Source organism: Cavia porcellus, unplaced genomic scaffold (genome assembly GCF_034190915.1).
Source record: "Cavia porcellus strain 051 isolate PalLab524CR breed Dunkin Hartley unplaced genomic scaffold, mCavPor4.1 scaffold_3, whole genome shotgun sequence".
NCBI lineage: Eukaryota > Metazoa > Chordata > Mammalia > Rodentia > Caviidae > Cavia > Cavia porcellus.
In genome coordinates this window covers 100864705-100877605 of record NW_026947486.1, presented here as the reverse complement: position 1 = coordinate 100877605, position 12901 = coordinate 100864705, and the positions used below count along the sequence as shown (strand labels likewise).

Genomic DNA, 12901 nt, shown 5'->3' with positions numbered 1-12901 from the left:
GCTCAGTGGCTCAAGTGCTTGCCTGGTAAGTGTGAGGTCTAGAGTTCAACCCCCAGTACCAAAAAGAAAAGAAAATTCATTACTGAGTCAGGAATCATGGTAGGTACCTAGAATCTCAATTATTGGGCTGAGGATTTAGCACAATAGAGTAAGTGCCTGCCTGACAAATGCAAGGTTGTAAGTTTTTTTTTTTTTTTTTAACTTTTTATGGGTACCAGGGATCCAACTCACAACCACCTGCTTGCAAGGCAGGTGCTTATGCCACAGAGCTAAATCCCCAGCCCCTGAGCTAAGTCCCCAGCCCCAAGCTAAGTCCCCAGCCCCGCAAGGTTGTAAGTTTGATCCTTGATCAATTATTTGGGAGGCTGATGTCAGAAAATCACCAATTTGAGGCAGCAGAGTGAGACTTTGTCTCAAAACATAAAGTACACTAGTGTTTGCCTGAGACCAGGTAGGGAGACTGGAGGGTTGGCGTAGGACATGGTATTTCACTGGTAAGGAGTACCACATTTCTTTTTTGGTGGGAACACTGCTCTAAAATTAGATGATGTGTACGGTAAAAATGATCACAATGTATGCATGTATACCAATAAAACCCATTCATCTGTATAAATAACGGACTGAAAAGATAAAATAAAATTAGTGGTGATGGTAGACAGCTTTGAAATATAATAAAAACTATAGAATTGCACGTTAAAAAGAATAACTTTTATGTGTTGTGAATTATATTTGAGTAGAGCTGTTATTTATAAACATGAATTTGTTCATAAGTATGTGCTTATTGAATATTATTTGAAGGCAATGTCTAAATGAAAATGTAAAACCAGTAGCCTGCATGTAATATTACAGTGTTTCATTGTAGATGCCTCATTTTTAGAGGAACGTTGGTAGAGCATTCTTAGAGGTAATGCAGCTGATAAAGGAACAGATCTCATCAGGAATAATTTAAAGCAAAAGTTAATGTTTATAGAAGAAATACATAGTCAGGGGACATGAGTGTTCTTCAGCTACCTGAAAATCAACTATGTTTTAAGAAAAGGAGTAGTCTAGGGCCAGGGATAGGCTCAGTGGTGCAGTGCCTGCATGCCAAGCACAAAGGTCCTGAGGTCGATTCCCTTTCCACACACACACACACACACACACACACACACACACACACGAATAGGATTAGCCTACCATTATGTTTCCCAAATTAAGAATTTAAGCCATGGATTGAAACTATATTTGTACAACATGAGAAATGGGCTGCCTTGTTTTTCTGAGGATGTGTTTGTTTCCCTTTAATTCCTAAAAGGATGTATTAATAGATGTAGAATCTGTGTTTGGCAGCAGTTGGGAAATCGGACTGCCCAGATCCTGTTCTGCACTACCGTATCTCCTGTTTCCTTGATGCTTCTGTTTTGCCCCTTTTGGATCTTTAAAAAACTCAGCCAGGTAGGTAGGACAACAGCCCGTGTGTGTGTGTGTGTGTGTGTGTGTGAATCTGCAGTGCTTCTTAACACAGTTGTGTGGGGTACTTTAAGAGACCTTGAGGACTGAAGCAGAGGAGGCATTTCAAGAGGGCCAGCTCAGGTCAGTCATTGGTAAAACTGGGATGGGGTCTCAGAGACCCCTTTGAAAGTCACAACCATGAGGAAATCGGAGCATTTCTTTGCTTTATTAAGCAGTCTGAAGAAACGCAGTCAAGTTTGGTTCAAATTGGTTTCTACAGATGAACTATTTACGAAACAGCGAAATGAATGGCTGTGAAACCGTCAACAGAAAAGGCCATAAATAAGGGCAGATGAAAGGCAGACTGCTTGGGTGGCCAGCAGGGCACCCAGCAAGTTAAGAGGCACGTTTAGAAAGGGAAATTCCTAGGTATGGACAGACTCCCCACGAGCAAATGAGCCAGCCAGGCGCCTGAAGCAGAGGTGAGGGAGTGTTGTCACCCGTGCTGCAGTACCCCAGCGATGGGAACTAAAGGAGGAGAAAGGCAACTCAAGGCCCAAGGGGTTGGCTGGCCGGCGGTCCTGGGGGAGTTTTTGGGAGAAGGCTGCCTGTGTGCGTGAGCGAGTGTTTCTGGAGGATCTTCCAGGGCACGGTCAGCACAGTGCTCCAGAACAGCCAGCCCTCCACTCCCACCTCACCCCTAGGACTTCTGCAGCCCGATGCCTGGTGGACACATCTTCCAATCGTGCCAGGCCTTGGGCTAGGCCAGAGAGCTCGGGAGGAGGCGGGGCTCTCCCCTGGGGTAGGGCTCTTGCCGCAGAGTCCTCCTATTGGCTGTAGCCTCGCGGGCGAGGCTGGGGAAGTGGGTGGGCTAGTCTCAGGATGACCCTCTCCCAGGGCTGTGGCCACTAGGCGACTCCCGGAAGGGGGCAGGGCCTCACAGGGGGCGGGGCTGCACTGCGGGTGGTTGCGGGAGGAGGCTGAGGTGGTGCTGTGCTGGACTCCGCTGCTGGTCCCAGTCAGAAGGAGCGGAGGTGGTGGCTGCTGCAGAGGCAGGAGCTCTGCGGGGGTGAGAGCGGGCCGGGGGCGGGGGCGGGGAGCCGGCGGGCGGGGCTCTGGGCCGCTGGGAGCGCTCGGGGACAAGCGTCCCGCGTCTTCTAGGCTCCCGCGCCTGCGGGTCGCCGGGTCTGGGGGCCGGCGGCGATCGGGGTTCATGGCGGCGTCCGCGGCTCTGTCGGCGGCGGCGGCGGCAGCGGCGGCGGCCCTGTCGGGCCTGGCGGTGCGACTGTCGCGCTCGGCGGCGGTGCGCGGCTCCTATGGCGCCTTCTGCAAAGGACTCACGCGCACGCTGCTCACCTTCTTCGACCTGGCCTGGCGGCTGCGCTCCAACTTCCCCTACTTCTACGTGGTGGCCTCGGTGATGCTCAACGTGCGTCTGCAGGTGCGGATCGAGTGAGCGCCGCGACGGTGGCGCTGCCGGTGGCGGTGGCTGCGGCGGCCGGGCCGGCGGGAGGGAGACTCGCCTGCCCCACCGCAAAGGGCCGGGATGCTGCAGGAAGGACGGCGGGGCCGCCCTGGACACCAGTAAGCGGCAGGAGGCGGCACAGCCTGAGGCCTTTGCCCTGGACCTCCCCGGTGGAGCGACGGCTACGCAGCAGCTTTAACACCCGGGCTCGGACTCCACCCGCGCCGCCTGCAGGAACCCACGCAAAGACTCCTTGCTGGTGGGCTCGCGAACATTGTTCGGGTCCAACTGACTTGTTGCCTCACAGCGGCCGAAGGAGGTAACCGGGAAGGACGAGTTCTGCAGCAGCTTAATTTTCCAGGCCCTGCACTGAAAGGTAGGAGGCCACAGGTTTGAATGAAAGCTGGGTGACATCCGCTTACTTGACCTCTAGACCTTGAGGCTGCCTGATAATTTGGGAGAAATAGGAACTTAAGCCCGAGAGAGCAGCCCAAAAAGCTTCCCAGCTGAGCTTCGGAAGACGTAGGCAGGCACCTCTCTGCTCCCCTGTTGTGAGTCCACCATGGGCATCGCAGAGGGTCAGGCCATGGCCAACAGAGAAACAAGAGCCCCATCTGCCAGTCACACCCTCTTACTCAGAGGTCTGGGTGATGTCACCTGAACCCTTGGCAATAAGGAAGAACAGGCCAAAAAACTCCATGGAAGGACTGGGGAGAATAGAGTTGCCCACCCTTCCCCTGTTCCTCTGAGGCCAGATGGAGAATACTGCTTCTCTTTGCAGCTGAACCCCGGCATCTGCTGCTCAGTCCTCAGGTCCCTGGACCTCACTACAGCTGTCCACAGCCCTTCCCCAACCTATCTCCTGCCTTGCATTTGAGGACAGGGGACTGGCCTCTCCTGCACCTGTTGTACCCCTTGTACCAGTAGCCACACCTGAGGACAACTTTCAGAGTGGGAAAGTTGTTACTGGTTGTTCTCTACCCCTGGGCTTGCTCCTTGGCCCTGTCAGCCCAGGGTCCCTTCAGGGGCTGCCACTGCCCTCCCAGGCACACAGAAGCCCATACTCTAGCCATGGACAGCCCAGGGAGCACACTGTACACCCAGAGGATTTGAGCCAGTGGGAGGAGGCCTCTGAGCCGGCAGTATTGCCCAGACAGTTGGGGAAGGTTGCAAAGGAGGCCACAAGGAGGACAAGACCGTTCTTGGTTACCTGGCAGCTTAAAGTCTCCTCTTTCTTTCTTTTTCAGACCCTGGTCCTTATGGATGGTTTCCTGCTTCTTTGGACTTATCAAGAGTGGCATTCTGGTTTAGCAGCTTCCTGGGAAGCAGCAGAGTGAAGGACCTGCCCAGGAGAGGCCTTCCTGACAGTGAACCCACAGGGGCCAGGCACAGAGGAGTGGGGTGCACTGGGCCAGGAAATCTCCTATCAACACTATGAGGGAGGTATATTCTCCCACCTAATGAGCCAAAGTGGGCTCCCGGAAGGGGCTGGGATTGGATCTTGTCACAGACAGGAGGAGGTGGAAGGTGAGCTGGCCCCTGCACTGGAACTTGCCTAGGCCTTCTGCAGGCTTCTCCCAGACCAGACAGTGAAGGGAAGAAGGGAAGGGAGCACAGAGCTCCAGGGCACTGAGAGAAAGAGGTGCAGGGTTAGGGAATCTGGGGATCTGGCTTTCCTTGAAGAGCGATCAGGGGTCACCGGAAATACAGAACAGCAAACTGAAGTAGACAAGAGGTGGTACTTGTCCCAGGACTTAGTGGGGAGCCAAGTCCTCCCCACGGAACCTACCTTCCCTCTCTATCTGAGCTTGTCCAGAAGCACCTTTGCAGTTGTGTGACACAAGCCTCCTAGTTTGGTGGTAGAGTGTGAATCATGGTGGCCACGTGCCTCTGGGGACTTGAGGTGACCAGAAGGTGAAGAGATAAACCTGGCTCAGATAGGGCTGAAACCCATGGCATGACTCCATCTCTGGCCCCAGACTTAAACCCCCATCCCTAGGATCACACTGTATAAATCACATCCCCATGGATGAGATTGGCCTGGAGAGGAACTGGGGTCCCAGAGCAGCCAGGTGCTGCGAGAGGAGACTGAATTGTCCAGGAGCACCAAGGAGCACCCTTTCTGAGGCCCACACACTCCTCAGTTCCTGGCATTGAAACCTGCAGCAGTCTGGCTGCCCCAGGGACAGAGTGGCCCAGCTTCCTTCCAACTCCCCTCAGCTTCCCATTGGAGCCTACGTCCTGGATGAAGACCTTGGTTTGCCTCACCCTAAATACAAAAACTGGAAGGTAGCAGTCACTTGCTCCCTGAGGTTTGCCATAGCCTGGACCTGATGACTTTCTTCCCTGTGCCACATCTCCCCAGGTCCTGTTGCAACAGATCCTGTTGTTCTCTCTCCTTTCCCCTCTCCTGTCTCCCCAGAACCCCCTGTGGTGATCTTTCAGCCTCTGTCCCCCAGGCACAGGTGCTCTCTGGGAGCCACATGTGAGAGGCAGGAGCCACACACTGACTGGAGAAGGAAAAAGCAGGAGCTGGGGCCTGCTAGAGTCTGCTACCCAGATGTGGCCTTTTCCAAAGCTGGACCCACCCTGAGTGACAGGAGTTCCAGCTCTAGCCTCTTCTTGGGCCAACCTGAAGGAAAAAGGAGGTGCCGTCCCTGAGCGTTCACATTTGGGTGTGTGCATGTGGATATGTGTGCACATGGGAGCACATGTGTGTGCACATGGGAGCAGTGTGGGCATGCAGATGCTTTTGAGAGAGGGGAGCTGATGAGCAGGAGTAGCCACTTCAGGTTCCCAGCACCCCCTGTGCCAGAGGCTGGCCTGGGCCTTAGAGGCAGGAAGTGGCATGCAGCTTCCAGACCCCACCCTCAGCGGCCAATGCTGGAGGCTCCACACCTGCCCAGAGCCCTACCGTGGCCTCTGGCTGGCTGTGTCCAAAGAGGTCCTCAAGGAGAGGTCAGGGAGCAGGCTTCAGCCTTGTGTTCCTGGCACTGGCCTGGCCTTGAGTAGTCAGCAAACTGCTTCTCAGCCTCCCCTCTGGCTCTGCTTTCTCTCCCCGTGGGCCCCTTGCTGTGTGATGGGGCCTCGATGCACTTTATTTATTTGCAGTCTGTTCCAGGCGATACAACTTCTACAGATGTAGACACGGCCTTGATGACTCCATTACTGTGTGATTAATTCTGCACTGGCCACCACTGCCTTTCAGAAACCTTGTCTTATTTCTGGTGTTGTCACATCTTGTCTCCCCAACTGAAAAAAAAAAGTCCTTGAGTTCAATACACTGCAATTCTGACTGGAGGCCTCCTTTTTCTGCTGGGTGTGATGGCAGAACTTCAGGGGAGGGAGGAGTCACGCTCTGGGCCCTTGAGCTGAGGGACCTCTGAGAGCCTGGCATTGGCATGCAGACAACCTGCTCAGAAGCCCTGTCTGGTCCCCACTTGTAGGATCCCTGCCCCCACCTAAGCAGGCAGCAGCAGAGCCTGACCCAGGACAGGGGAGTTGCTCCTGTTCCCGTCCTTGGTCAAACCTGAAGCAAGTCTGTTTGTCCATCTAAGAGCTGAGTATTGAAAGCACTCAGTGCAGGTGAACCTTGAGGATAAAGGGAAATGAATCTGCCTTCCTGCAGGTCACTTTGTGTGCAGCCCAGAGTCACCTCTGGAGCAGCAGGTGATAAAGTCACCACTGCCTCCCTGTGGGCAGGTTGCTGGGAACACTTGGAGGAGACCAGCCACCCACCAGGCCAGGAACCTGGAAGCCCACTTCCCTCCCCTACCTTAGAACCAAATTTCTACTGGCTCCTCAGAGAAGCCAGAGACCAAGGGCTGAGGGGAGCTGATGGCTGGCAAGAGGGCTGAAAGCTGGGGAACAGGGTTGAGCAGAAGGCTGGGAGCAGAGGTAGAGGCTGGGGTGGGGGTGGGGTGCAGGCCAGGAGGCTGAGGGCAGCGCTGGGGAGGGGAAAGCTGAGCACGTGGAAGGAAGGCTTGCAGGGCCCCAGGAGGGAGGTATCCGGGCACACAGATTTATGCTCACACTGAAGAGCACAGCCTGGGGTTAGATGCCCTGATTGTACTCCACTGTCTGTCGCAGAAGAATCCCCCAGCATCCTGAGAAAGACAACCCTCCCAGCAGCACTGGTGTGGGTGCTGTGTGGCATCTTCCACCACTGGAGGGACACACCCAGGTTCCTGAGCTTTGCTAGACTCCTCAGCATCACCCTGTCCAATCCCTGATGGCCCCGTCTCCACTGAAATCATCTTGTCCAGCAGAGCACAAAGGACAGGCTCACAGGTATGGGGACAAGAGGACCAGCTCCAGGAGGTGTAGGCATGCAGTGGTGAAGGAAAACACTCAGGCAGGAGACCCTGAGCCCAGCTCTTTTACTTCTGCAGAGCTCTCATTTGCCACACACAACCCCTTGACATTAGGAAAGACCCTATGGGTGCTCATGGAAGTTCAATGTATGAAATGTGCCAAACATTTGTCACCAGGCCTCACTTGGAGCAGCCTTGTTGAAGTGGGGAAATAGCTAAGTGAAGGAACCCGACTCGCTGGTGCATGCCTATAATCCCAGCACCTGGGAGGCTGAGGCAGGAGGATCATTGTGAACCTCCTGGGAGGGTGCAGTGTGTGCCACGCACTGTGCTGGGAGCATTGGGCTGCTACTCTCAGCAGAGACCCACACTCATCCATCCCTTGGTCCACATCACAGTGAAGCCGAGGGTGGCAGCCTAGTCTGAAACACATCCCTGAGCAGAAGCTCTTTTAGGAATTCCTCTGCCCTGGAGGACCAGGCAATTGGACTGGAAGGATGGTGCAGTGGCAAAGGCAGAAGATGACCCTGTCCTTTCTTGTTCAATCCAGGAGATGGATAGGAAATCTCGGCTCCGTGGAGAAGGTCTGGGAACTTCTCCAATGCAGCTCCCCACTGGGAGGAGCTAGGACAGTGCCAAGATGGGCCACCTACCTCCTCCTGTCCACCCCACCTCCAGAGATGGGTTGAATCTAAACAACTGAGTCAGGAGACAGCAAGAGAGCAGGAAGTGGGCAGTTTCTGGGGTAGTAAGAGCCAAAACATGCCAAGTCACATCCATTTCTACCCCACACTGGGCCTAAGGGAAGCCTCTGGGTTTTGGCTAAATTTCTGCTGTGTGAATCAGTATCTACCCTAGACGACCGTGTGTGTGTGTGTGTGTGTGTGTGTGTGTGTGTGTGTGTGTGTGTGTGTGGTTGGGCTGGAAGGATGAGCTCCAGTGTTCATCTTTCCAAGTCATTAAGTATTTCTCTGCATCCAAAGCTGGCTACTGCTCCCTTGTATGAAGGAAGGTGTCCTCGGGCATTTCCCACTGTTTTGTGGTTATTTACCCTTGTTGTTGTTTGGAGAATCTGGGAAGGTTTTGGAAGCTGGGTTTGGGTTAATGTTTCTTTGATGGATGGTGCAGTGAAAGATGTTGTAGAATACTCATGACCAGATCCTACATGCACATTCCTAGAACTGGGCCAAGGGTAGGCACAGTGTGTGCCCTTGATAACCTCCAGCTCTGTGAGACCAAGTTACTCTAGTCGCCTCAGTCAGCAATGAGAGTTTCCGATATATGGAGACAGTTCTGAGTCAAAGTAGATGTTTAAAATTTCGTGACTTACCTTTGGTTGGCTCAAGCTGGATGCATTTCTCCCTTTTCAAGACCAACATAATGTTTAGTTTAAGTTGCTTTCCTATAACTTTTCCGCATTCATCATCTCCACTTTATTGAAAGTTCAATCCAGTCTCCTAGAACAGAGAACTGGGACCTTCCCTTCCCTCCCCTTTGCCTGTATTTAATCAGGCTTATAAAACTCTCAATTTGACACCTTAAAATGGTTTATTTTGCATCCATAATCAGAATGAAATACTTTCATACTTCTATTGACCATTTCTACTTCCCCTTCTAATTATACGGATTTTTTTCACAAAGGAATGAGACATGCCTTTTATCACTGACTGTTGGGAAATGACTTATTCAGGTCACGATGGATGTCAGATGTCAGCTTGGACTCGCTCTGCACCACCCTGAGCCACTCCATCCCCACCCACTTTTCCAAACACATGCTAGTGATGGGTAAAGGAACTTAAAAACACTAGCCACTCGCACCAGGAAAGCATCAGGGCCAGAAGCAGTGGGCATGCAGGGCAGCAAGGGGACCTGATGCTGTGCAACACTTGTAGGCTGGGATGGAAATGGGTCTGACAAGCCAGGGAGTCAGCAAGCCCAGGCAGGCACTGTGTGTGGTGGGGAGCAGACCGAGGCATTCTGTGGGGATTTAGGAGGCAGAAATATGTTGTCTGCCAAAGACTGCGAACCAGGGCACCTTGACCTGCCTACCTGGGGGGGCTCTTCAAAACAAGTGGCCTGCCCGAGCCATGGGTTGAAACGGAGTCACATTCAAGTCTCCAATCCCAAGGCTGCCCTGTGCTCATTGCGAGTCCAGATGCTATGTGACAAACAATCCAGGTGGTGAGTAATGTGAATATGTAAGTACACAAGATGTACTGCTGGACACATTTCTATGAACCTGAGGAACATTCAGGACAAAGTGAATAACCTAATACCCACTGGAGAGGAAAAGCAAGGCACTCCACAAATGAATAACAACCAGTTAGGCAGCAAACACTGTCCAAACAATGAGTGAGGGGTGTCACGTGCCTTTATCCTGCTAAATGTATAAATGCCCCTAGAGTAAATGAATAGTTCCTTTCCTCCCATCTGAAGAGAGGGCTCCACCTGACCCCAGGTTCCCACAGTTTTCCTTATTTTCTCATTCTCTCACTGTCCTCCCCTCACCCAACATCTAGCACTATAGCAGGACCTTTTTTTTTTTTTTTTTTTTTTTTTTTTTTTGGTACCAGGGATTGAAATCAGGACCTCGAGCTTGCAAAGCAGGCACTTATGCCACTGAGCTAAATTCTCGGCTCCACTGTGCCATTTTTATTCACAAGTTAGACTCAGGCACAGGCCAGGTGCTTGGTGAATGATTTCCAACACTGAAGAAGTGAGGGTGAGGCTGGTCCTGCAAACACACACCCAGCATTCCACAAAAGCACTGCCTCAACCACGGAGAAAGCTCTTGCACCCAATCAAGGTGGTAAGGAAATCAGAAACTCCACACTGGAGTCATCCGCTTCCACAACACACTCCCGTGGCTGGGATGCAGGGGCAGAAAGCTGCGGCCACTAGCACAACCTTTAACACTCATGTAGTAGGGACTAGAACAGAAACCCTGCAGCAGGCAAACAAAAAGGCTGTAGAACTTCACTGGACAGCAGAAGAAATCAGTGAAGTGGAAAGAGGGGCACCGTTTCTTGTCCATTACAAGACTCACCCAAGGGCACCTTGCCAGTGGACTCTAATTTACACCCAGATAGTCTTACTGCTGGGCTACCAGGAAATACAGACTTTGCCTCTCTGCACTGCTTTAGGAGCCTGGGAAAGACACTGAGTCCCAATTCCCAGTATGCATCAGTGCCCTCAGAGCAGTGAGAGAAAACTCCTGTGAGCTGAGAGTGTGAGTGTGAATGTGAAACAAATGTCACACATCAGAATTTAAATTTACTATCTATCAAATCTTGCTGGTAGGATTACTAAAGGTTGTGTGAGCTATGAAAACCATAAGCCCAAAAGAAGGCAAGCAATGATAGCAAGTAAATACTCATGGAAAATGGTTTCAGAATCTCCACATGCACTGGTGACTAAGGGGAAAAGAGAAGGAAAAACAATGCTTTCTGTTCATTGAGAACTTTGCATTTCCATCAGTGTTTCAGGTGAGCCAAACTGTCAGCAGACGGGAAGGAGACTGCCAAGGGGGCATTGAGTCTTGGGGGCACTGTACTTGTCAGTGGACTCACTCACTGGTGCTTACCACTGAATGTGCTGGTAGGGGTGAGTCACGGGGGGCTGGCTTTTTGGAGGCACATTTCTTACTGGTGCTCCTCCTAGTTTCTTGCTATCTGTGTCAAGGTCACAAATGTCCTCAAGAGTTACCTTGGAACCATGCATAGCACGTCTTAGCTCTATTGTCAGAGTCAGCCATCTGGATGAGTCATGGCCATTGCTTGATCATGTTCCTTTCCATGAAACCTTGAGAGATTTTTATCTCCTAGTGACTCTGCTTAGGCACCCTACATTGATGATCACTTTTCTCTGTAGTCTCACAATCTTCTTGATCAGAAGATCAGGGTCTCAGTGAGTATAAGATGACTGAAGCACAGTTCTCTTACGTCCTGGGTCCTCATTGACCTTGGAGGGCTGGGGCCAAAATACTGGCTAGCTTTTTAGCCCATTTATCTCTCAACCTCAGTTGTTGAACATCTAGAAGAAAAGACTGACAACAGTACAAGTGCGGTAGAGATAGTGAGCCTAACATTATTAACTTACTAACGTTATTATCTTATATAAATATCAAGCATCTTAGAGCATTAAATGGAACTATTATTTCCTATTAACTATGGATGTTTTAACATTTGAATACATGTAGAATGTTATCAGTTACAGATTTTACACAGAAAAGTAGAAATCAAAGCCATACCTAATATTATGATAATCATGATGATATTCTGTAACACACTTGAATTTGTATTTTTGACATAAGATACCCCGTTTTTGGTCAGTCCTCCCTATTTAATACATAAGGACTTTTACCTAACTTTTCACCTTTAATGAGATATACATATCATAAGCATTTGTTGAAGGCCAAGGTCTGAATCTGAAACAAAATTAAACAATCCATGTTTTAAATTTTTGACAACCCGTATACCTGGAAGCATGAATACATGAATAAACCATAGGTTAACAACAATCATTTGTCATAACCATGCAAAAAAACTTTGTATGGGCATTTTTAAATAAAATCCTTAAGCCAGGCATGGTGGCACACCTGTAATCCCAGCATTCACAAGGCTGAAACAGGAGGATCATTGCAAATTCGAGACTAGCCTGGCTATAATAAAGTGCGCTCAAGGCCAGCCCAAACTGCAGAGTGAGTCTCTGTCCCATAAAGAAAAAATATATAAAGAAAAAATAAAAATAAATCAAAAGCCTTATTCTATTATTTTTTATTGATGATGACCAATGTGAACATATTAAAATAGTACTTTTTATAACTTTGATTGGCATATCTCCCAGAAGGCTACATAGATCACTGAGGCCTCCAATCAATGAACAAAAACTGGTTGAAAATGTTACCATGCAGCTGCTTTCTTACTCATCAATTGGAATCCTGTCAAAATATCAAAACCCTAAGGGAATTTGTTTATGCATCTTAACAATTTTGATGACTTATAAAAAAAAATCCAACCATAACATTTAACACTTTAATTTTTTTTTTTTGTTCCAAGGATCGAATTTAACCACCTCACACTTGACAGGCAGGTGTTTATGCCACTGAGCTAAATCCCTAGCCCTACCACTTTAATTTTTAAGCAATTAGAGACTCTAAAGTCCATCATAAACATCAATATACATCACAGTCACACAACCAGTTTTAGCATCATTTTTACTAGCTGGCAACCCAGAAGGAAACATGCTTTTAAGTCTATAACCCAAATTAAGCTTTGATTAAGTGATTCAAAAATGCAAAAGAAAGAAAAAGAACAATTTTTAAGCTCAAATAAAAGGAATAGCTGTTTACAGAGTGGACAAATGCACAAACATGGACAGACATAGAAACCAGTACAGTTTGTGGGTGTCTGTGAGAACTCTAAGTTTTAGGGGGGTATTTAAACTTGCATCATTCCCTTTTGCTGAACTAGCTCACTTCTCCCTGTGCTCTTGGGTGGAACACCTGTTCACTGCCAGTACCCCATGCCCTCAGAGCGTTTCTTAGGTGCTCTGTGCCATTGGGACATTCCTGTACGAGCACTTGTGCTTTTGGCTCCGTATGTGTAAAAAATCACTAGCTCAGTTAACTTCCAACAACTGCTTAACAGCCTGGGCAGGCAGATACATAAGCAGATTGACAAACACCTTACAA

General features: G+C 49.9%; 1 protein-coding gene across 1 annotated transcript; it reads left to right on the top strand.

Moving 5' to 3' along the window:
- The first annotated feature begins 2346 nt into the window (after positions 1-2346).
- On the top strand, positions 2347-6185 carry LOC100723703 (small integral membrane protein 10-like protein 2A). The gene is made up of 3 exons (XM_063246443.1): positions 2347-2500; positions 2593-3272; positions 4144-6185. Exon 2 carries the CDS (start codon positions 2645-2647, stop codon positions 2885-2887), a length of 243 nt encoding a protein of 80 aa, XP_063102513.1. The 5' UTR covers positions 2347-2500; positions 2593-2644; the 3' UTR covers positions 2888-3272; positions 4144-6185.
- The last annotated feature ends 6716 nt before the right edge of the window (positions 6186-12901 follow it).